At 47.3% G+C, this 22,857-nt stretch overlaps 1 protein-coding gene across 1 annotated transcript in view; it reads right to left on the bottom strand.

Moving 5' to 3' along the window:
• Positions 1-2,468: 2,468 nt before the first annotated feature.
• The window catches only part of LOC147896754 (ATP synthase protein I-like protein), a 36,347-nt gene continuing 15,958 nt past the window's right edge, over positions 2,469-22,857 (bottom strand). Inside the window, exons 8-9 of the mRNA XM_087381618.1 lie at positions 20,221-20,289; positions 2,469-2,789 (exon numbers count right to left, since the gene is read on the bottom strand). Of these exons, the coding sequence (XP_087237744.1) occupies positions 2,669-2,789; positions 20,221-20,289 (190 nt within the window). The 3' untranslated portion in view covers positions 2,469-2,668. The remainder of the gene's footprint in view (positions 2,790-20,220; positions 20,290-22,857) is intronic.

Genomic DNA, 22,857 nt, shown 5'->3' with positions numbered 1-22,857 from the left:
TGCCTTGTGAAGGGGAGTACAAGAGTTTTGGTCCTGTGTGTTGACATCGACATTGCATTCCACAACTATCATAGGCATATTTGTGGCACTATCAAAGAAGAAACCTCAGATTCAGAGATTGCAAATCCTACTCCCCTTAAATCATGATAGTTGGCTACGCAAAACCTTATCAATCGTCAAACTCCAACTCTAGGCACAATTGTCAAGACTCTAACAACATTGACAAGCTCTAGCTCCTATCGATGACAAGAGAGCTCTTCTAGTGATTGCTTCTGTCATTGAAGTAAGTAAAGACGAACCAAAAACAAGATCCTACCTGATTCTTGCATCCTCTCTTGGGGCCTGAATCTTCTCTACAGTGAAAAGCAAAAATTGAAAAAGGTTCTTATTAAGTTCGAAGCCATGATGCTATAATTGCCATCCTCAAATTATTTCATCTGCACCTTGTTAATGTTGATCTGCATCATTACGTATGTCATGTCGAAAAACGCACTTGAGAAGAAACATCAAAATCCAAAAGCTAGGACCACAAATTTGGAACATGTAATTTAATTGGCTTAAAGCAATCCATAAGATTCACACCATTAGATCTTCATGAGGATCACTCTCTATAATTGTGACTAGTGGCTTCAAAAGGGCTCCAAAAAAGAAAACTGCTCTCTAGGCTACCTACCGTAAAAATACCTTCTTGCAATATGTTTTTAAAAAACCCCAAGATTTTAGCATAATTTTTAAAAATATCAAATTTGAGCAAGACATTAGGTTGCATCAAACTTATTGCTTAGGCTGAGTCTTTTAACTAACTTGTTGGTTGGCATGTAACACAATCTCTTGCTAGAATTAAGAGACATTATCGATTAAAACAACAAGTTTAGTTTCACTCCAAGTTGTTACTTGAGCGATAGGTTGCATGCAACATAACAAAGAGGCAAGCTATTGTTTGAGCAACATGTTAGTTTGTCATACAAATCCAGATTTTTAGTTAGTTTAAGCTACAAGTTTAATTTCACTCCAAGGTGTTTCTTGAGCAATAGATTGAATACAACACAACAGAGACAAGTTGTTGCTTTGAGCAACATGTTGGTTTGCAACACAACCCATAGCTGTAATCAAGAGATTCTATTGTTTTAAGCTACAAGTTTAATTTCACTCCAAGGTGTTGCTTGAGCATGCCAACTCAACATAAAGACAACCTATTCCTCAAGCAATAGGCTAGGATATAACCACCTCTTGCTAGAATCAAGAGAATTTACTAATTCAAGTAACATGTTGGTTTAGGTTTTAGGATATAGGATCTAGGGTTTAGGATTTCATAGATATGCCTTGTAATAAACTTAAAGTATTCACACTTCTTATATATAAATAGCTGGGCAAGAGAGGAGACCGTTGAATTTAAAACCAATTTGGAGTTGCTATATGCACAAAATGTGAAGACAATTCAACAAATGCAGCATTTTGAAAATTTTGCTAAAACAAGTAACAGGAAAGGTTTGCTACTTATAACCTTAACCTTAAAAGATGCCCTAAAAAGCCTAAAGCTAAACTTGATCACGTATCCGTTATATATTATCCACTGCCTCCTGTTCTTCTATGTCCTCATTCTCACAAAAATCCCTCACCCTCTCCAAATAGCTCGAAACACTCACTCAAATAATCATCCTCCTCCCCCTCTCCTCCTCCTCCTTCCCCTTCTCCCTTAATGTTTTGTTTAATCGAATGTGCATTTACTCTACACCTCAAAACAGTCCACAAGTGCACATCACGCATTGAAAGGAAGCAATGATCTCTCCATGTCAATGGGCAAAGATGGAACATAGGATAGACGTTAGATGCAACAAAAATATGCTTCCCTTAGCGCACAAAAAATCTCAAGATCACCACTATTCAAAATTATATACTTGAATTCATTTACTTGGCAATCTATAAGAATAAATCTTGCTTTGAAAGGAAAGGTTAAGGATGATTGCATCGCTGGAATCTAAACACACCATGAGCATGCTTACAAAATTTTGAGGACAAACAATTTCAACCGAGTAATTGAATAAGCTTTGAACGAAGTAGAAAGAGTGGTCATGCATATGCAATCTTCAAACTCTTAGTTGATCCACCATTTTTTATAGATAGGAATACAAACAAACAGCCTCATTCTCCTCCATAAAACGAAGTCAGGAGAATAAGCCAAAGGTAGGCTGAAAAATGAGCTTAAAAATAAGCTAAACACAAGTACAACGCTTTAAAGGAAAGATTCAAACGATTAGATAAAGGAAGCGACATGAAAACACATGCTGGGAAATATTCCCTTTTAATCACTTCAATCGAATCTGACTCAAACTGGCAACAATAAAACCCACATTCAGTCAATTCAAATTGTTAACACCTAAACACCAAATTTGACCAACGAAGCCACCTATTCTATATAAAATGGACTGGAAAAGCAACATAAGGCTAGAAGAAAAACAAACCTTGCCTTGTACCAGAAGCGAAAGATAATCTTTGATCTTCATTGGGGATGCTTTTCTTTGGATACATTGTATAGTAAACAAACAATCCCACATTCAGATAATGAAAAATAAATAAATTATTGCTAGACTACAACATTGGCCCACTGCACTGCTGGCCTTTAGCGTCACTAACAAAACCCTTAAGATGCTCAGAGTAGTCCTATCTATCAGGAATCTTGCAAAATATCTCTGAATACTTCAACGACAGTTGCTGCCTTGTAGGTGAAGAATCCGACAAGAATGGGTATTAGTTGTAAATGCACAAAGCCGTACTCCGGGGTCAGTATCCTGCAGACAAACGCAGGAGTCTGTACTGTCACAAAGGCTTCAAGACCAATCAAACAGCTCTAAACAAGGAAATCCTGAGTTCCTTTCTCCCAGTTCAAGAGAAAAGAAAGAGAGTTAAATTTTGACTTAGACAGCCTGAAGTTTGCCACAGCCTTCATTCTCCTTATCCATGTTCTCTCTTTTTTAATTCATATATTCCATAATTAATAGAAAAATAGCTTCCAATCTTTTCGCTCCACTACACACAATTTCAGCTTATCACAACAACACGCTTTGGCATAGCTACGTAAGCCCGCCTGGTAGTATGTAATAAATAGGTATTATCCCTTTCAGCCAGTGAAGACGTGAACAGGTATAATCCCCACAGACATAAAAAGGTTTAACAATATGCAGATGGTGTCTTGTTCAGCTGTGCCTTTTTCACTCTGCCATGGGATATGTACATACCACTGACTATAGTATACACCTTTTATTGTAGAAATCATATTGAGCCCTGATTCTGAGAGAATGGAAGGACATTCTTTGAATCAAAATGCATTTTAGAAAAATTAACAGGAGGACCATAAGGACTAGAGTGCCATACCCTAAGCAAATAGAAAAGAGACACAAATACTCACCAGCAAGCAGTATAATATCCCCACACATGGAGAAAAAATTCCTGGTAGTTTTAAGAGGAGCAAGGCTTGAAGGGTGAAAATATAAATTGATCCCTCATGCAACGTGCTTGAGACTTCCCTTCGAATTTAGGAAAATGAGTAAGAAAGATAAAGACATTAAGTACACAACAAATCCCAAGCTGAGTATCAATTATGAACTTGAATTGTTTGCTCCAACACCTTGAATCAAGCTATCAAGCTTGCTGACATTGTGGAGAGAATCGAATCCGAAAAGGTTTGGTTCCCCCAATGAAGCCTCCGTATCTATAAATCCTTGCACTCCTAACAAGTCTAGCTCTTCAAGAGGGGAGTATTTTAGAAAATTCATTTAAAACTGAAAGAGTCAAAGCGGTGAATACTACAGCAAGGAAAGATAATTCCCAACCGTATGTTTTGATGCCACCAATGTCGAAAGAGAGAAAAGAACAAATCCTTAGCAAAGAGGTGCTTTGGGTGCAAAAAGGCAGCTGGTCATCCATTTTGTGAGTGTCTAGTGTTGCTTGTCAAGTCAAAATTCATGGAGAGAAAGGGAACAAAGCAGGTGGGAGCATCTACCTCCTTGTTAAGAGAAGACGGTAAACCTTCTTCCACTATTTATGGAATCCAATCAACTCATCAATCCAGACCATATGATCCTTCTTAAGGTTTATGATTTGTTAATGGGCAAAAGATTGTAGTTCTTCTTGACAAAGGTGGTAATTATGATCTAATTATTGATTGCGTCATCAAGATAATGCATGCGAAGCCTCATCCCATAAGAATTCACTCTTTCAAGAGCTTTTGAAGGAAATGAAGGAGAAGATACTTGCATTGTGAAGAGAGTTTTCTTCAAGGTTCAAAAGCATAAAGATGCAAAATGTTGGCTCCTTTGCTTGCTGTGGATATGGTTTTGTGCAAATCTTAGAGTTGTGACATTTGCTTAAATCAATTCTCATACACATCAATGTAGTTTCATTCATAAAGGGAGGAGACCCTTATTCGAGGAGATAAAGATGTTCTTCCCATTCAACCCATTAGTTCTACATAAATCAGCAAGCTTCAAACAGGATGCCAGTTGCCATCTTATCTGCCTTAAAGGATGGGAAGCAACCTTCAGCTCCTGAAGAGAGGGGAAAGCTGACATTCCTTTGGCCATACGATGATCGTTTTATTGATGATTCTACCTTTCATATGCCCATTCGTCAACCAAGGATCATTCTATCATACTAGAACCTAGGTCTCCACCTCCATGTAAACTCCCTGTTGAATGAATTGGATGTCAAGCAACAGATTGCTTGACTTTTGGATAAAGGGTTCAGTGTACCCCATATTTTCCATTTCGGTACTAGTGTTGCTAGTACGGAAGAAAGATGGTTCTTTTAGGATGTGCAACGATTATAGAGTCCTAACAAATAATCGATACTGAAATCATTCTATCAAACTAGAACCTAGGTCTCCACCTCCATGTAGACTCCCTATTGAACGAATCGGATGTAAAGCGATGCTTGACTTGTGTATAAGGGATTGATAAAACCCAATATTTTCAATTTCAGTACTCGTGCTACTAGTATGGAAGAAAGATGGTTCTGCAATAATTATAGAGTCTTTACAAAGAACCGCTACTGAATTATCTACTTGATGTGCTGAAAGAGGCACAATTTCAGCAAGTTATATCTGGATATCATCAAGGAGAATGAGCAGAGAGTGCCTTTCCTACTCATAAATACCATTGTGAATTTCTACTAATGCCTTTTGGTCTGACAAATGCTCCTGTCACATCAGGAAGACTTATAAGGAGCGTTTTACAGCCATACCTCATTAAATTTCTAGTGTTCTTTTTTATGTTATCCTAGTGTATAGTAACACTATTAAGGAGCATAAGGAACACTTAGACAACATTATGCAATTGCTTCCAGAAAACCAGCTTTTCCTCAATCCTAAGAACAGTGAGTGCTTCAAGAAAGAAATAGAATATTGAGGTCATGTAGTCTTTGTCAAGGGCCCAGGGGATCACGGCAGATCCCAAGAAGCCTATAATCATCTAAGATAGCCTACTCACAAGAATATTTATTAGTTGAGATCATTCTGAAGCGAAAGCGAGTGGAGGAGAGCAAGACCAAGACCACAAGAGTGGTGGGTGTGAATGAGAAGCAAGGGCACACCACAACCCTCAAGAATATATTAGGATAGACACTTGGGTGGAACCAGTTCGAAGTGAACCGTGTTCACACTATAACCTGTAACAAAAGAGTGTACATGAGATGGCACGGGGCCTTAACCCCAACAACCTCCCACCTGAAGGCAATGTGCCTCAAAAAATCAGAAATAACAGCAAGTACATATAGAATGTACAAGGCCAAAACATGAGATATGGCCTATCCAACACCCATCAGTGCCCTGCAATGTGCAAACCGCTCTGCTGGCAAGATCTTGGTGAAAAGATCCGCAGGGTTATCATCAGTATGGATTTTGACAAGTTCTAACAAGTTGTCATGCAATACCTCACGAATAAAGTGGTACTTAACATCAATGTGCTTGGTCTTCTGATGAAAGACCGGATTCTTTGCCAACATAATAGCACTCTGGCTATGACAATGCAAAGAAGGAATATCCCCTGAAAAACCCAAGTCTCCCACCAGACGTGAAAGCCATATGGCCTCCTTGCAAGCCTCAGTGGCTGCAATATACTCTGCCTCCATGGTAGACAATGCTGTGCATCTCTGTAACCTGGATATCCATGAAATAGCACCACCTGTGAAAGTAAACACGTAGCCCATGGTGGACTTACGGTTGTCTGCATGCCCTGCATAATCTGAATCTGTGTATTCATGCACTTCTGCATCTTGCTTGCCAAAACATATGCACACATCTTGAGGCCCCTTAAGGTATCTCAATATACCCTTAATTGCCTCCCAATGCCTCTTACCGAGGTTAGCCATATATCTACTGACCACTCCCACTGCAAAGGCAATATCTGGTCTAGTAGCAACCATGGCATACATCACACTGCCACATGCAGAAGCATAAGGAACCTTGGCCATCTGAGCCCTTTCATCATTTGACTGAGGGCTGTCCTTTTGGCTGAGTTTCAAATATGGTGGCAAGGGTGTGCTCAAAGCCTTCCCCTTATCCATATTGAACCTCTCCAGAACTTTGCCAATGTACTCTTTTTGAGAAAGATAGAGTAAACCCTTTGACCTGTTCCTCACAATCCGCATACCAAGAATGTGATTTGCATCACCAAGATCCTTCATGTCGAAGGTTTTGTGCAGTTTTGCCTTCAAAGCATTCATATCAATAGATGACTTCCCAGTAATAAGCATATCATCCACATAAAGAATGAGTATAAGAAGACTACCATCTCTTGCCTTCTTAGTGTAGAGACAATGATCATGATCAGACCGTCTGAATCCTTGTGCTTTCATGAAAGCATCAAACTTGTGATACCACTCTCTGGGTGCCTGCTTGAGCCCATAAAAACTCTTCTACAATTTGCATACAAGCCCTTCTTTTCCCTTGACTTGATATCCCTCTGGTTGCTGCATATAAATATCCTCGTGAAGGTCTCCATGAAGGAAGGCCGTCTTCACGTCCATTTGGACAAGATCCATGTCCTGACAAGCAACCAAAGCTAAAACAGTCCTCAATGTAGTCATCTTGACTACAGGAGAAAAGATTTCATCAAAATCAACTCCCTTTTCCTGCTTGAACCCCTTAGCAACTAATCTTGCTTTGTACTTGGGCTTAGCATCCCCTGGAGTGATCTTCAACCTATAAACCCACTTGCATGGTAGGACTTTCTGGCCTGCAGGCAACTGCACTGATTCCATGTCTGATTCTTCTCAAGAGATTGCGTCTCTGAAACCATGGCTTTCTGCCAATTCTTTGCGTCCTCCCTCTTCATGGCTTCTTTAAAGCACGAGGGTTCACCACAATCTGTCATCATGATGTAATCATCAAGTGCATTCACCCCTGGAAAAATCCTGTCAGGCATCCGGGACACCCTGGTGCTCCGCCTAACCCAACCATCTTGATTAGGTGGCTGATTTGCTTGCTGTTCCTGCATATTTTGGGGCTGTACAGGCTGCTCTGGAAGCACATCTTGCTGAATCTCAGGCTGCATTTGTGGCTCTTCCTGTGGAGGATAATATGGAGCATTAAAAGCCGGAGGTGGCTGCTAATTTTGACCATTTTGGACAGCATTTTGATTGGCATTTTGTGGTTGTCCTGGAGGTCCTTCCTCCTCAAAAATAACTCTTCTCACTCCAATGGTATTGATAGGCTGTTTTTGCATCCTATCTTCTCGAAAAATCACATCATTGCTCCTCACAATCTTGTGAGATTCAGGGTCCCACAACCTGTAGCCCATCTCTCCATTGTCACCATACCCAAGAAAGATACACTTGCGTGACTTTGGGTCTAATTTGCTGCGTATTTCCCTTCTGACATGCATAAAGGCCTGGCAGCCAAACACCCTGAGATGTTTGTAAGAGGGTAGCTTTCCTGACCACACCTCCTCACGTACCTTCAAATCCAAGGCCCTGTTGGGTGACCTATTGATGAGATGTACTGCTGTCTTAACAGCTTCTGCCCAAAAACCATGGGTCAATCCTGCTTGTGAGAGCATTCTAAGAGTCCTCTCTTGAATGGTCCTATTTGCCCTTTCAGCCACGCCATTTTGTGGAGGATTGTAGGGAGCGGGCAACTCCCTCTTTATCCCCTTCTCATCACAAAATGTAGTAAATTCCCTTGAGAGGTATTCCCCTCCATTATCAGACCTGAGGCATTTAAGCTTCTTTCCTGTCTGATTCTCAACAAGTGCCAACCAAGTCTTGAAGACTTTGAACACATCACTCTTATGCTTAATGGGATAGACCCATATCTTCTTGGATGCATCATCAATAAAAGTGACAAAATACTTGGCACCGCCCAAAGAAAGGTTGGGCATTTCACATACATCTGTATGCACCAAAGTTAGGACTTCTTGCTTAACATTTCCAGCCTTTTTATGGGCTGATTGCTTATGTTTGCCATAAATACAATGATCACATGCTGAAAAATCAGAAAAATTAAGTCTCGGCAAGTAACCCAAAGAAGACAATACTTTCATTCCTTTCTGGCTTATATGGCCCAACCGGCTATGCCACAATGAAGTGTGTGGCTGCTCGGTCACATGGATTACATTAGCGTCAACACCCTCAACATACAATGGATACAAGGTGCCTGATTTGCAGCCCTTGGCCACAACCATATTTCCCTTAAGCACCTTCCACATAGAATGACCAAATTGGGTGAGATACCCTGCATCATCAAGCTGCCCAGTGGATATCAAGCTCTTCCTGAGCTGTGGCACATCTCTCACATTGTGCAATACAAATTTAGAACCGTTTGGGAATTTTAGATGCACATCTCCAATGCCAACAACGTCACAGGCATAATCATTCCCAAGTTTCACGCATCCTTTCTTCCCTGCATCATACGAAGCAAACCACTGCTCATGAGGGGGAGGTCATCATCAACACAAGTTATTTCCTGCTCCTGCGAGCCCCCCTCCCTCCCTCCCGCAGCCTCTACCTCCCTACCCTCCTTCGCCTCTCTCCCTCGCCCTCCCCCCCCTCGCTTTCGCCTACCCCCCTCGCCCTCGCCGCACACCCCCGCCTCCACGCCCTCACCCCCACGCCCTCCGCCCCTCGACCCTCGCCTCGCCCCTCGCCTCACCCCCCGCCTCTCGTCTCGCCCCTCGCCGCGCCCGCCCCTGCCTCGCCCCTCCGCCTCACCTCGCCCCTCGCTACGCCCCCGCCCTCTCGCCTCGCTCTCCGTCGCCCCCCGCCCCTCGCCCCTCCGCCCTTCCGTCCCGCCCCCTCGCCCTTCCGCCCCCCTCGGCCCTCCGCCCTCGCCCTTCACCCCCCTCCGCCCCTCCGACCTCCGCCCATGCCCCTCGCCCTCCCCCCTCCCCCTCCGCCCCCCGCCCTCGCTTCCACCGCCGTCCCTCCCCCTCGCCTTCGACCTCCGCCTCCGCTCTCGCCTCCGCCATCCGCCCTCCACCCCTTCCGCCTTCCGCCTTCCGCCCCCGCCTTCGCCTCCGCTTCCCCCACCCGCCTCATTTCGTTTCGTCTCGCCTCACCCTTCTTCGTCACACCCAGGCTCCACCCCCTCGTCTATCTCCCCCCTTTTTGGGTGGCAGCCTCTTCTTCATCAGAGGTCTCGCAGTTTGTCTTGGCGGTATGGCCGCTCCCTGCCCGGAACCGGAGGCCCAACCGGACCCTCCCTCTCCAGATGCCTACCGCGTTATCTTGACAGAGCAGCAGTTGTCTCGGGTACAAGAGGTTGCCAATGACTTTGCCCTTACTTCCGTCTATGGCAGAGTCATTGGACACTCTCCCTCCAAATCAGCCATCAGGGGACTGGCTCCAGTCCACTCTCATGCTAGAGGACAGCCACATCGAGGAGGTGGCCCTTATGGGAAGGGGCATCTTCTCGCTTAAACTCTCCACTGCGAAAGCTGCGAGCAACCTGATTGCTGGTTCCCCCACATCTGTGGATGGAAAGATCATCATGATAGTCCCTTGGTACCGTGGATTCAGCGCAGCGGATTTTGATGCTCGTTTCCGCATACCTCGCCACCCAGTGACGCTAGTTTTTCCAGGCCTTGCTGCTGAGTTGCGGCCGATAGTCAGAAACCTGGGCTCCCACTTTGGCTGGGTAATGCATGACACTTTCGTCGACGCGGTTACTGCGGCAGGAGCCCCCCGAGTCCGTGTGGCTGTGGCAGACCCTGCGACTCTCCCCGCAGTGATTGAGATCGTGATAGACGCTGGCAGCATTACCCAGAGCATGGTAGTCACAGGACAGCCAGGCCAGTGCCTGAGGTGTCACGGCTTTGGGCACCTGGCTGCTATTTGTCCACGATTCTCCAGCTCCTCTCGGCCCCCCCCGCCCCCCCCCTCCGCCCCCTCCCCCCCCTCCGGGCAGCCACGTCAGGAGGAGCAGAGGCAGACGGAGTCTAGTCCAGAGATGGCTGGCGGCTGGACCGAGGTCAGAAGGAAAAGAGGAAAGAATAAGAAGATTTCTGAAAAAGGCAAGGAGGCAGAGGTTACCCAACCTGCAGCAGCGCCTCAGAGACCTGACAGGCAGCCGCCCCAGGGTCCTGGGAGAGCTTCTTCTTTGACTGTAGCCCACCCTCCGCAACCTCAGGTCCCCCTCTCTTCCGCTCCCCAGCCCCCTTCCACTCAGCCCCAACCCCTTCCCCAGTCGCACCCCCTCTTCCCGACCCGCAGCATCAGCCCCCGCCTCTTCCTCTTCAGCCCCCTCCTCTTCCTACTCAGCCCCTGTCCCAATTTCAGCCCCATCCCCCTCCCCTCGCCCCTCTCAGCTCTCCTGCAGTGTCAGCTATACCGATGATTCCTCAGCCGCGGGCAGCCCCCACTCCCCCTCCTCCACCCCCCCGCTAGTCGCTTCCGTGGAGTCTGAGTTGCCTACCCCTCAACCTCCTCCCCCTTCCCCACCCCAGGCAGGACACCTCGAGTCTACACCACCCCTGGAGCAGTCTTCCCTGTCTGCTAGCCCGACCCCCTCAATTGCAGACTCTGGCGGGCCTCAGCTTCAGGAGAGAGAGCTTCCTCGCGACTTCTACAGATCTGGCCCCTGGGACTACTTGGATGTGGCCGACCTTGGGACCTTCCCTGCTTGTCTCGACATCAGTATCTTCCTGCTCCGTAAAGGGGCGGATGGGAAGATCGCAACCTTGGCCCCGAGGGATGGCCCTAGCTTTGCTTTCACATTTCTCAGCGACGGCACCGAGACTTGGACAGACGACTCAGTCTGGGAGGCTCTCAGAGAGCAAACGCACGCTCAGGCTTGCTCCTGGATAGGCCCGTCGGGTGGACAGCTTCTCAAGACTCAGTGGTCCGAGGGTGACGTGCGCCTGCGGTGGCGCTACGCCGCCAAGCGCTTCAGATTGATTGTGATCCTCAGGCCCCCTCTGTCGTGGCCCCTTCCCCAGGATGTCAGAGCCTGGACTCCTCAGAAACTCCGAGCCTTCTACGAGATGACTACCTCAGAGATCTCGAGTTGGCTCGAGAAAGCATTTGTCCATGGCACTAAAGGCCTCACGCCTTTGCTAAAAGTTTTGAAGAACGGGCAGGACGACCCCGCCTCCCCCTCCAAACCCTGTCAAAAGCGTCAGCGCCTCCATTCCGAAATGTCAGCTTCTTCATCGACATCAGCCGCAAGCAGACAGTTGTTCGCAGCCTACCAGTCCTCACCATGAGCTTACACCTTGTCTCCTGGAACGTGAACGGGTTTCATTCTTCTGGCACCCGTGGTCCTAGGAAGCTCATCTTGAGACAGGAACTTCAACCAGCAGTGATTGGTCGCTTGGATATACTTCTGCTCCAGGAGCATAAGCTTTCAGTGGCTCATTCCCGTAGCTGCGGGAAGATCCTCCCTGGACGCTCTCACACTTATTGGGAGCCCTCGATTGGTGCACAAGGGAGGAGTGGCGGTGTCTGTACTTCCGTGTGCGAGCTGTTTGCCCAGGGAGTTTTTGGTCATGGTACGTTGATTCCAGGCCGTGCACTTTGGGTTGGCATAGAGTTGGAGGGTTCCAAAATAGGAATCCTCAACATCTACGCTCCCACAGACCTCCAATGCAGAGCCACTTTCTAGAGGACACTCACAGGGATTCTCCCAGACATGGATTCCTGGATTGTTGGAGATGACTTCAACAATCTGGAGACTTTGGAGGACCAGCAGGGCAGAGGACCAGAGTTTACAGGTATGGCTCAGGCAAAGCAGTCCGCTTGGGACTCCTTTATCTTCGCGACAGGAGGTAGGGACAGCTGGAGAGACCCGTCCTTCCGCCGTTGGCACAGGAGCTTGGACTTCTCATGGGGCTTCCGCAGGGAAGGAGGCAGACTCCTGGAGAGATTGGATAGATTTTATGTCAGTGATTGGGCCCATCAGCAGAGGTGGTCAGGCGGGTATAGTGCCAGGGACGACACTCTCCGACCACGCGCCTGTGCTCTTATCATTAGACTCGGCAAATCAGTCCCTTCCTCCCCGTTCGTGCCGGATTCCCGATTCCATCTTCTCGAGGGAGGTGCGCAGTAGTATCGGTGGCCTTTGGGACAGAGATTGGGGCGAGTGCGTGGATCTGGTAGATTCGGTGGCGCAGGCTTTGCAGGAGTCCAGCCAGATTTGCCAACTCGCAGCGCTTCAGGTTCGCCAGGAGTGGTGGGGCAGAGAGAGAGCTCTTCGCGCGGACCTCGCCTCCATTCAGCGACTCCAGCAGGCAGCCCCGGGCTCGGAGGAGCTTCGGATCCAGGCCCTTCGAGCCAAAGCCCTTCTTGAGGAGACTCTCCAGCGCCGCATGGCCAGAGAGCAGCAGGGAGTTCTTCAGGACGCATGGCCAGAGAGCAGCAGGTGATCAGCTACGGAGTCTTAGGACAGCGGAGGGACACATCGTTACTGATCCGGGTGAGGTCTTGGGGTTGGCTACCAACTTCTACAGGACTCTTTTCCAGCAGGAGCAGCTTGCCCCTCGTACTCGACGTTCCCGCGAGGAGGTGTGGAGGCACATTCCAGCCCTTGTTCAGCCCAGCATGCAGGCGACGTTGATGGCACCGTTTACTACTGACGAGATGCTGGAGGCCTTGATGGCCATCGATGGGCAGAAATGCCCTGGCGAGGATGGGCTCTCTCGCGCTTTCTTCACCTCCTTCTGGGATCAGATCCATCAGCCCCTCCTAGCAGCCCTTCAGAGGATTTTCAGTAGCGGATATATGCCAGAGAGCCTCTCCTCGGGACTGATTTGCCTCATCCCGAAGGGAGGAGATCGACAGGAGATCCGTCAGTGGCGTCCGATCACTCTCCTCACCACTGCCTACAAAATCCTTGCCAAGATGATCAGCGCCAGAGTTCGACCTCTACTTCCTGACCTCATTCATGACACTCAGACAGGCTTTATCCAGGATCGCAGTATCCTGGATAATGTCTTCACCTTCTCAGAGGCGACGGAGTGGGCTCAGCACAGTGGGTCACATTTAGCCATCCTACTTCTCGACTTTGAGAAGGCCTACGATCGACTGGACTGGTCCTTCCTGGAGGGTACTCTGGAGAGACTAGGGTTCCCAGTAGGATGGATTCAAGGTATTTCAGCGTTATACAGGACAGCTTCCAGCAGGGTCATCATCGGCGGCAAGATGGGAGAGCGATTTCGTTTGGAGAGATCAGTGCGTCAGGGTTGCCCCTCGCTCCTTACCTGTTTCTCTTCTTCGCCGAGGCCATGACATACTACCTTCGGGCGAGGTCGACCGGGATCCGGGGTGTTCGTCGCCTTCCCATCCGGGAGGACACGGAGCTCCTGGACTCGGAGTATGCAGATGACACAACACTGTACGTTCAGGATGATGAGATGATGCTGGAGAGGGTGAGGCTGGCCTTAGAGGTCTTCTGTTCGGCAGCCGGTGCGAAAATCAACTGGAACAAATCAGTTGGTTTTCTCACAAACCCCAGGGCGTGCTCACAGTGGGGGAGGTTTTTGGGTTTCAGATGGATCCCGCGGGGACAGACAGCTAGATATCTCGGCTTTCAGGTCGGCCTGGACATCACGCCAGCTCAGCAGTTTCTCCCGGTGCTAGATTCCATTCGACGGAAGCTGGCTTTCTGGAGCACTGCTAAGCTCTCTCTTGCAGGTCGTGCTCTTGTAGTCAACCAGGTTCTCCTCGCCACGGCATGGTATGTGGCCTCTTGTTGGTGTTTCTCGAGATCCAGCGTGGCACAGCTCAGGAGGTTGGTCTGAAATTTCCTGTGGTCTGAGGGGGATGGTCTCAGAGATACCAGAGCCAGGGTAGCTTGGCAGACAGTCATTCTTCCGCAGGCTGAGAGTGGCTTGGGGGTCATCGATCCTGAGCTTCAGAGTCAGGCCCTGCTGGGCAAGTTGGTTATCCGCGGTTTGACCCCGGGGGGGCAAACGTGGAAGATGTTACTTCAGCAGGGGATCGGTTCTTGCGTCCCGCGCCGAGGTGGAGAGTGGCTACCGTCCCTCAGGTGGATCTTCACTTCTGCACCGCTCACTCACCCCCGCTTCCCGCTCATTCGTAGCCTTCTCATGGTTTGGAGGCGGCTCCGCCTCAGTCTCTTACAGTCCCCTCCTAGCTGTCAGGAGGAGATCGACCGCCAGCCGCTCATCTGGAACGATCAGGTCAGAGATGCCTTGGGCCTTCAGCTGGGGGAGAGATCACATATCATGTGGGACGGTTGGATGCGGGGGCCAGCCCGGTCCCTTCGAGTTTGGAGGGACACGTACAGACACTTGGAGACCGTTGCTCTAGCAGCCGCAGCTGGAGGTGCCCGTGGAGCTCAGGTGAGACGCACAGAGATAGACGGAGCGATTCCAGCCGGTTGGTTGGTTCCACCCGAGATTCAGATCCTCATGCCTGGTGATGACCGTTCGCTGGGACAGTTCACCCCCCGTGGCATCCCACTGGTGGTTGCAGGCCGGATGGACGACACCTCTGTTTCCTTCGCGGTTTTGGGGGACGGCCGACTCAAGAGAGAGGATGTGCTCATCGACCCCCTCCTCCCGTGGCAGAGGGTTCGGGTCGTAGGCCTCGTGGGGAAGGTTTGGCGGACCGATCCCAGTATAGAGCAGGATCAGCGGCAATTATGGCGACTCTGGCTCTGGGAAGGGCGGGCCTTGTCAGAGCTTGATTGGGACCCAGGAGAGTGGAGATGGCCAGAGGTTGTGACAAGCCAGGGGCCGACCTCTTTCTTCGCTTACAGCACGACATTGGGCAGGAGAGTTCTCGGGAGGATGCAGAGCCGACCGCCCACTCAGCGGCCCAGTTGGTATGCTCAGGGTATCTCCAGGCTATTTTTGCAGGCCTTCTAGAAGGCCTTGTGGGAGAGCTGGCGGCCGCGGAAGATCTCCTACTTCCTTTGGCTACTCGCCCACAAGGGTCTTCCAGTGGGGAGCTGGTTGCGGCAGGTTGGTCAGGATGGACGTTGTCAGATCTGTCATGAGGACGAGGAGTCACCAAAACACTGCCTGTGGAGCTGCACTCGCGCCCAGGAAGTGTGGAGGTGGACCTTCGGGATCCTTACTCGCGCAGCACCAGAGCTAGGTTTGATCACTTGGGGCGCGTTCTGCTAGTGCAGCACCGCACCTGGCTTTCATCAGTTGTTCGAGGCAGGCCCGCAGGACCCCACGTTCCTTATCACACAGGGGACTTGGGGGCCGCTCGAGGGCATTCCGCCGCACCTGGCAGAGGCTGATACAGGATCTCAGGAGAGGCAGCCAGTCTGGGAGATTATCAGCAGCATCGCTGGCTGGCACATTTGGACCTCGCGCTGCGCGCAGATCCTCGGTGGCACCTCTCTTTCGACTGCCCAGGTCATGACCGACATCTGGAGTGAGATTATACACACACTCAGAGGCCAGTAGGACCAGATACAGGGAGATTCCCGGGCTGGCCGGGAGAAGCGGAGACGTTTCCTCCGTGATTGGGATACGCAAGGCCTCTTCTTCGAGCATACTTCGCAGGGCCTTCAGTGGCGCTATTCACCACCTCTCTGGCTGTTCATTCACTCGCCTGATCCCTCCGTGAGAGAGAGCTTTACATTTTTGTTTTCTTTTAGGGCTGCGTCCGATTTGTGAACGCAGCCCCGTAAGTTGCAAAGTTGACCTCGTGTATCTTGTTTTCGAAGTAATATAATCAGCACTGTTTTTTCGGAAAAAAAAAAACCACTGCTCATGAGGAGTAACATGATAGGATGCACCTGAGTCTAATAGCCAATCCTGTGCATACGAGCCATCATTGGCCACAAGAAAAGAACTATCACCAGAGGAGGCAACAAGTATGACATCGTCATTATCTTCATCACTGCTAATCACTGCATTGAGCTCCTCAAGTTTAGCCTTCCCCTTGGTGTCTTTGGCATCTCTTTTCGCATCTTTGTTCTCTTCTTTTCTTTCCTTATCCTTGCCTTTGTTTTTCAGCTGAAAACAATCCCTTTTAATATGCCCCTTCTTATGGCAGTAGTGGCATTCAAGGTCCTTCCTAAGACGGGACTGACTGTGAGATTTCCCTTTATTTTGGTTTTCCCCTCTATTTTGCTGCCTAGCTCTGCCCACAGCCAATGCACTTGCATTCTTATTTTCACTGCTATTCTTACGCCTAACCTCTTCCTGCAGAAGAGCGCTTTCCACATCTTGGCATGACAATCCTGTGAAGGCAGGGGCTGAATTGCTTATGGCTGTAGCAAAAGTATCCCAACTGTCAGGGAGGGTACTCGAGAAAAATGGCCTTCACCTCATCATCAAAATTCATTTTCTGATTTGTGAGTTGGCTGAATATAGAGTGAAACTCATTGAGGTGAAGTGAGAGGGCTGTCCCCTCTTTCATGCTTAGTTTCATGAGCCTCTTCAACCAAAACACTTTACTAGCTGCACTCTGACTCTCGAAAAGGGACTCAAGTTTTTTCCATATGCTGTAAGCGGTGGCTTCATTCTCTACATTGAACTAGATCTTCTTAGAGATGGTCAAAAGAATGGTACTCTTGGCCTTCTCATTCATGGTTTCCCACTGAAGGTCACTAACTTCATCGGGCTTGATCCCTTTATACTTGATAGGCATATTTTGATCTTTCTGGACCAACACATGTATATTTGCTTCTTCCAATAACAGAAATTTGCATTCCCCTCCAACTTCTCGATGTTCTAATAGTTTCCTTCGTTGCTTGAAGACATGATGATAAGCCCAAATAGGAGCAAATAAATACACCTAAGGCACAGAGAGCCTCAAAGTCATGTGCTGTGACTAAATGCAATGTTGTCCACTCTCCAAAACTGTTAAAAAAAAACAGTAAAAGAAAAAAAACTCTAAAAGTCCCCAAATCTCTTCCAAAATTGGCCTGCACTTGTACAAAACTGTCACAAAGGTCCCCGAGCCTTGACAAGTGACCAAATGTCACTGTAGAATGAATGATCAAGTGACACAAATATCCCAGATTGTTTAGCAGGTGTTTGGGCAAACTGTCCCACCTCAAATAGGCATATGAACACTGTCACAAGGCTAAACTCAGAACTGAACTGAGTTTTCACACTCTCCAAGAGTGTACAAATGCGCTGTCCACAACAAGAAGCATTTACCAAAAACTGACCTGATTGCAAAATCTCCTCTTTTGTCAATGCATTTGACACATAGACATGTGAATCCCCTTCCAAAACTGTCTACAACAGCCAATGACACCAATTTGAGCAAAAGCCCCTTGTTTTGGCGTCTATTGAAGAGAAATTTCGTTGAATAGGCATCCACAAGTGCGTACAAGCACTCTAGCGTCAAAAGCCCCAAATTTCTTGCATGCAATTTCTGCAAGTTCCGAGAATGCACCACGATGTGCACCAAATCCTCAAATTTCTGCCCAATGTGACTAAATGTCACACAATCCAACTGCCCACTTGACAAATGTCAAGTGTACCTGCAAACCACGTCTTAAATACCTCGAAGAAGGATGTTCCCACGCAACAGCAGCGGAATGCGACCCAACGAAAAAAAAGAACGCGTAGGGCAGTCAGAATAAAACGCGTCTGTATCAGAACTTCCTCGTCGTGCACGCTGTACGGAACGTACGGACCTTGACGCTGTAGGGGCCTTGACGCTGTATGGACGAAGCCACCAGTCTGATACGGGAAGCAGACGGGGAACTTCTGGGCTGAGGGTGAGGACGCAGGATAGAGATGATGAGCCAAAGCTCTGATACCAGTTGAAGCGAAAGCGAGTGGAGGAGAGCAAGACCAAGACCACAAGAGTGGTGGGTGTGAATCAAGAAGCAACGGCACACCACAACCCTCAAGAATATATTAGGATAGACACTTGGGTGGAACCAGTTCGGAGTGAACCGTGTTCACACTGTAACCTGTAACAAAAAAGTGTACATGAGGTGGCACAGGGCCTTAACCCCAACACATTCTTAGGCATGTGTTAAGCTACTATAGGAGTTGTAACAATTGCTTCTCCATCAATTGCCCTTTTAAAGAAGTCGTCTTCCGTTTTCTGGAATAAGACATCAACTAGCAATTGAGAGTTTAAGAAGTGCATTAACCTCTACTCCAATCTTAGTTCTTCTCGCTTTGATAAGATCTTCATAGTCTGTACCAACTTGATTGGTGAGTCTGTAGAAATTGTTTTCATGCAAGAAGATTATCCAATAGCCTTCAAAAGTCAAGCTCCATGGTGCTGAACCAAAGTAAAACACGTACGAAGAGTTATTGGCAATTGAGCATGCTCTCAAACTTTGGAAGCCTTTTTTGTATGGATCTGAGTTCAAGGTCAAGACAGATCACCAATTCTCTCAGCATTGCATTTATTGGACAAATCAAGTGGGCTGAATATCTTCAATCTTTTGAGCAGCCTATATTTGACCGTTATGCACTTGCTTCGAGGAAACAAGGTTTTCCTCGATCCTAATAGAGTGAGTTCTTCAAGGAAGAAACAGAATATTAAGGTCATGTAGCCCTTGTCAAGGTGATCACAGCAGCAGGTCCCAATAAGCCACCATGAAGGCTAAATTCATCAACTGACCTAGCTAGCTTCTCCTCATAGAGGGGCCTTACATGTTAAGCATCTACACCTAGATGCATGTCCAAAGGTTGGAGCAGTTAGTTCTAACACCTTAATAGAAGGATCGTAGGTTGAGGTGCAAATCCCTTATCCTATCATGCTAGCTGACGTAGGTTTTCTGCATTGCTTCTTGTTACCAGATTTTTAACCTTTATAATGTGCCTTTATTTATTGGCATTATATATCTATATATCTGGATGAATCCAGGAACATGCCCAAAGTCATCCTCTAAAAACACGACATAATGCAGTTTCAATCTCATGATAGTCACTCATAATGTTGAAAACCATAACTCCATCACACATAGCAAGGACTAGCTACTATGACATCCCCATTGACGTCATCAGCGCCCAACATGGGTGTACTCTCACACATACAAATCCACACACCCACACATACTTGAGCATCCATTTATACAAAGTCTTCGTACTAAGTTTCTGTCGGCACTCTGGAGGTGAAGGGAAGACTCAGCCATGACAAAGGGTAGCACTAAAAGAGAAGGCTAATCAAAAAGTAGTCCAAAATCTCTTCATTCAAGCTACAACTACTTGTGAAGACTAAATGATTTCATTTTAGTCTCTCCCAGACGAGCATCTAAATCTAGCTGATGGGGCACCGCACCACTTGATAGAAAGAATTATCGCAATACCAGTAGGCTGCAACATGGACGAAAACTTCACAAGGTGAAATTTGCATGTCGCCTTTCAAAAGGTGGGTATAAAGTCTAGCAAGTTGGCAAGAGGGATAAGGAACATCTACAAGCAACATATTAATAAGCAAGCCAAGGCAACAAACATTTTGGACATACATTGTCCGAGGAATTAAATCATGATTGCATGACAAACTTTTGAGCTCTACAATATATCAAAGAGATCCTTCTCGAGAAAATATAATTATCCTATCGTCTAGGAATCAGGATATATTCATTGGAAATTATCTATCCTAAGAAAACCAGATTTTAAAAAGTTTAATCATTCTTCTTCATTGACACCTCCTATAGCTTGACATTGGTAAAGTATATTGTTTTGATGCTATGTGTATGTGTACCTACATGTAACATACGTGAAGATACAAACACCTCTTAATGTAGTTTGGTAAACTTTCATGCACAGCATATAACAATAGGAAATAAACATACCAAATATGAAAATAAAAATCAAAGAAAAAGCTTACTGATTCCACCGATTGAAAAGCATCACGAGAACGACAGGTATCAAAAGACGTGGCTGGCCCAACGCTCCTCTACATCAAATATAACAACATCCAAACAATGGGACATGTTTAGTTCCCTAGCGAAGCAAATAATTACAGCTACTAAGAACCAAAATATAAAGGATCTAAAAAATCAGTTTAAAGGGATTTAAAGCATAAGTCCTAGAGAACAACATTATTAATGTAAAAAACTACTATATCGAAATCCATCCAAAAGTATACCGACTAAAATTAGTTCATTCTTCTAAGATACATGATCAGCAATGCACTGAAATACAGCAAAAGGGCTGTTAAAGACCCGTTGAATCTCTTGGGCAAACCCAATGCTTACTAAAACACGTCAAATAAACAAAACACAAAGGCAACAAGAAATAAAGAAGAAAGTAACCAAAACCGTAGAGTGCACTCTTTGAAGCTCACCATCCATCTATAGAGGCATTAGCGGAGGTCATAGGAAAAATCCATGGATCCATGGCCTTGCCGTAGCTCAAAAGACCTCAACATCCCATACCACAAAGGCCCCATCCATGAGGGATGCATCAAACTATCTTGCTAACCACTACCATGCCACTAGCAGAATCCACAATCCAAGTACTAATCAATGTGTCCCAACACTAAGCCTCTCTCTATATATAACAATGTATGAAACAACCCTTGCCATGTCTAATCAACCCTAGACCCTGGTGGGGTATCCATGGCAACTCCATAACCAAAAACCCTATCAGAACATAGGTCAAGCCTACAAGCAACCATCCGGGTTAGGGCATCCGCCATAGACTGAACCCAAAAGGGTTGGAGCTAGCAACTCACCTCCCAACCGTAGGCTCATTTGAGCCACCGCCGACCCTCAGAGTCCAAACTTGTATCCACAAGCCCTTTCCCCTTACTACTGCTCGCTCGCCAGTAGGTCCTGGACCCTGGTCACTGAGGATTACATCCTCCGGACCCCTAATAATGAGCCCCTAGCCTATGTTTATAGGCTAGGTACCCTACTTTATTGACTTTAGCCATATTCTTAGCGTAGCCATGGAGTTTGTGCCCTCCACCTTAGGGGTCTCGGTCATTGGGATTCCTTTCGACAGGGCCTCCCCCTCAGCAGGTGTAGGGATCCTTTCACCTATTGAGTTTCCTGCCCTCGGCAGGAGTGTTTCGACCCAGGGGAAGCTGGTCTCCTCTACTAGGTCGAGTAAGCCTTTCCATCCAGCATCCTCCTATCCATGAGGATAGTCAGTTGGAACATACAGGGCCTAGGCGGAGTTCCACACCGTCGCCGTAGGCAACTGATCCGGAATCAGCTTCATCCAGGTGTCACTGGAGGTGCTATTGATATCCTTTTTATCCAAGAACACAAGTTGGATGCCATTGATTGCTCTAAATCTAGCAAACTGCTTTCTGGTCATACTTTTTGGTCGCCTGCCTTGGGCACCAGGGGGGCACTTCTATTTCAGTTTCGCAGTCGGTTCTCCCCTTGGTTGTTGGACACGGAGTCATTATTCCCTCTAGAGCTCAGTGGATTATTCTCTTGATTGGAGGGTGTAAGGTTGGTTTCCTTAACCTGTATGCCTCCAACATTAGAGGGGAACGTGTCGTTATGTGGAAGGATCTGCTCTCTTGGGCCCCCATTGCGGATTCATGTGTGATTGGAGATGACTTAAACATGGTAGAGTTACCGTCAGACAAAAAAGGGGGTAGAGAAGGAGGACTTCTCTCTTTGGAGAGAGCAGCTTGGGATGCCTTTCTTTTTCACTACTGTGGCAGAGATACTTGGTTTGATGATGCCTTTCTTATTCAGCCATAGTCCCTCCTGTTCTCTTGATCGAACAGGAGGCAGCAGATGCCTATTCATGCACGCATTGACAGATTCTATGTAGATGATTGAGCACTTGACAGAGGTGGATCGGTATGCATTGCTGCTGGGATTTCCACTTCAGACCACTTTCCTATTGTGCTGGCTATCTCAGAGCCTCATTTGAGAGGCCGATCTGCCAGCATTAGGATTCCAGATGCCTTGTACACAGAAGAGGACCTTACAGAGGCAGCCCTGCAGATATGGGTTTCTCATGTCCACGGTGGGCAGCCATTGCCATCACAGGTAGCTACTGCCCTTTCTGGTATTAGCGACTTCTACCTCTCAGTTGCTCGTACCAAGAGACAAGATATTCTCAGACGTGAGATTGGTGTTCGCCAGCAGTTGGCAGCTTTGTAGAGGGAAGAGTAGAAACAGCCTTCAGATGCTTGGATTCAGGAGCGCCTTGCTGCAGCAAGGGCTCATCAGCAGACAGATCCTGATGATGTCTTGTGCATAGCTTCAGATTTTTATGCCGTCCTTCTTACTGCTGATCCTGAGACACGGGATAGAGAGGATGCTAGACAAGTTTTTTGGCAGAGCATCCCTTTGTTGGTGAAACCAGATATGCATGTTTTGCTTGATGCACCTTTCATCAACACAGAGTTCAGGACTGCACTTTCAGCCCTTCACAAGGGCAAGTGACCAGGTTCGGATGGCCTCACCCCCTCTTTTTTCATTGCATTCTGGGATATGATTGGAGACTACATTACTTCAGCCCTGCAGGGTATTTGGGACACTGGTGATATGCC

The sequence above is a fragment of the Dipteris shenzhenensis genome, chromosome 11 (assembly GCF_047967505.1).
Source record: "Dipteris shenzhenensis isolate YYH24624 ecotype China chromosome 11, Dip_SZ_1.0, whole genome shotgun sequence".
In the NCBI taxonomy this organism is placed as follows: Eukaryota; Viridiplantae; Streptophyta; class Polypodiopsida; order Gleicheniales; family Dipteridaceae; genus Dipteris; species Dipteris shenzhenensis.
Note: the sequence above shows the minus strand (reverse complement) of the source record. Positions and strands in the feature narration are given on the sequence as shown.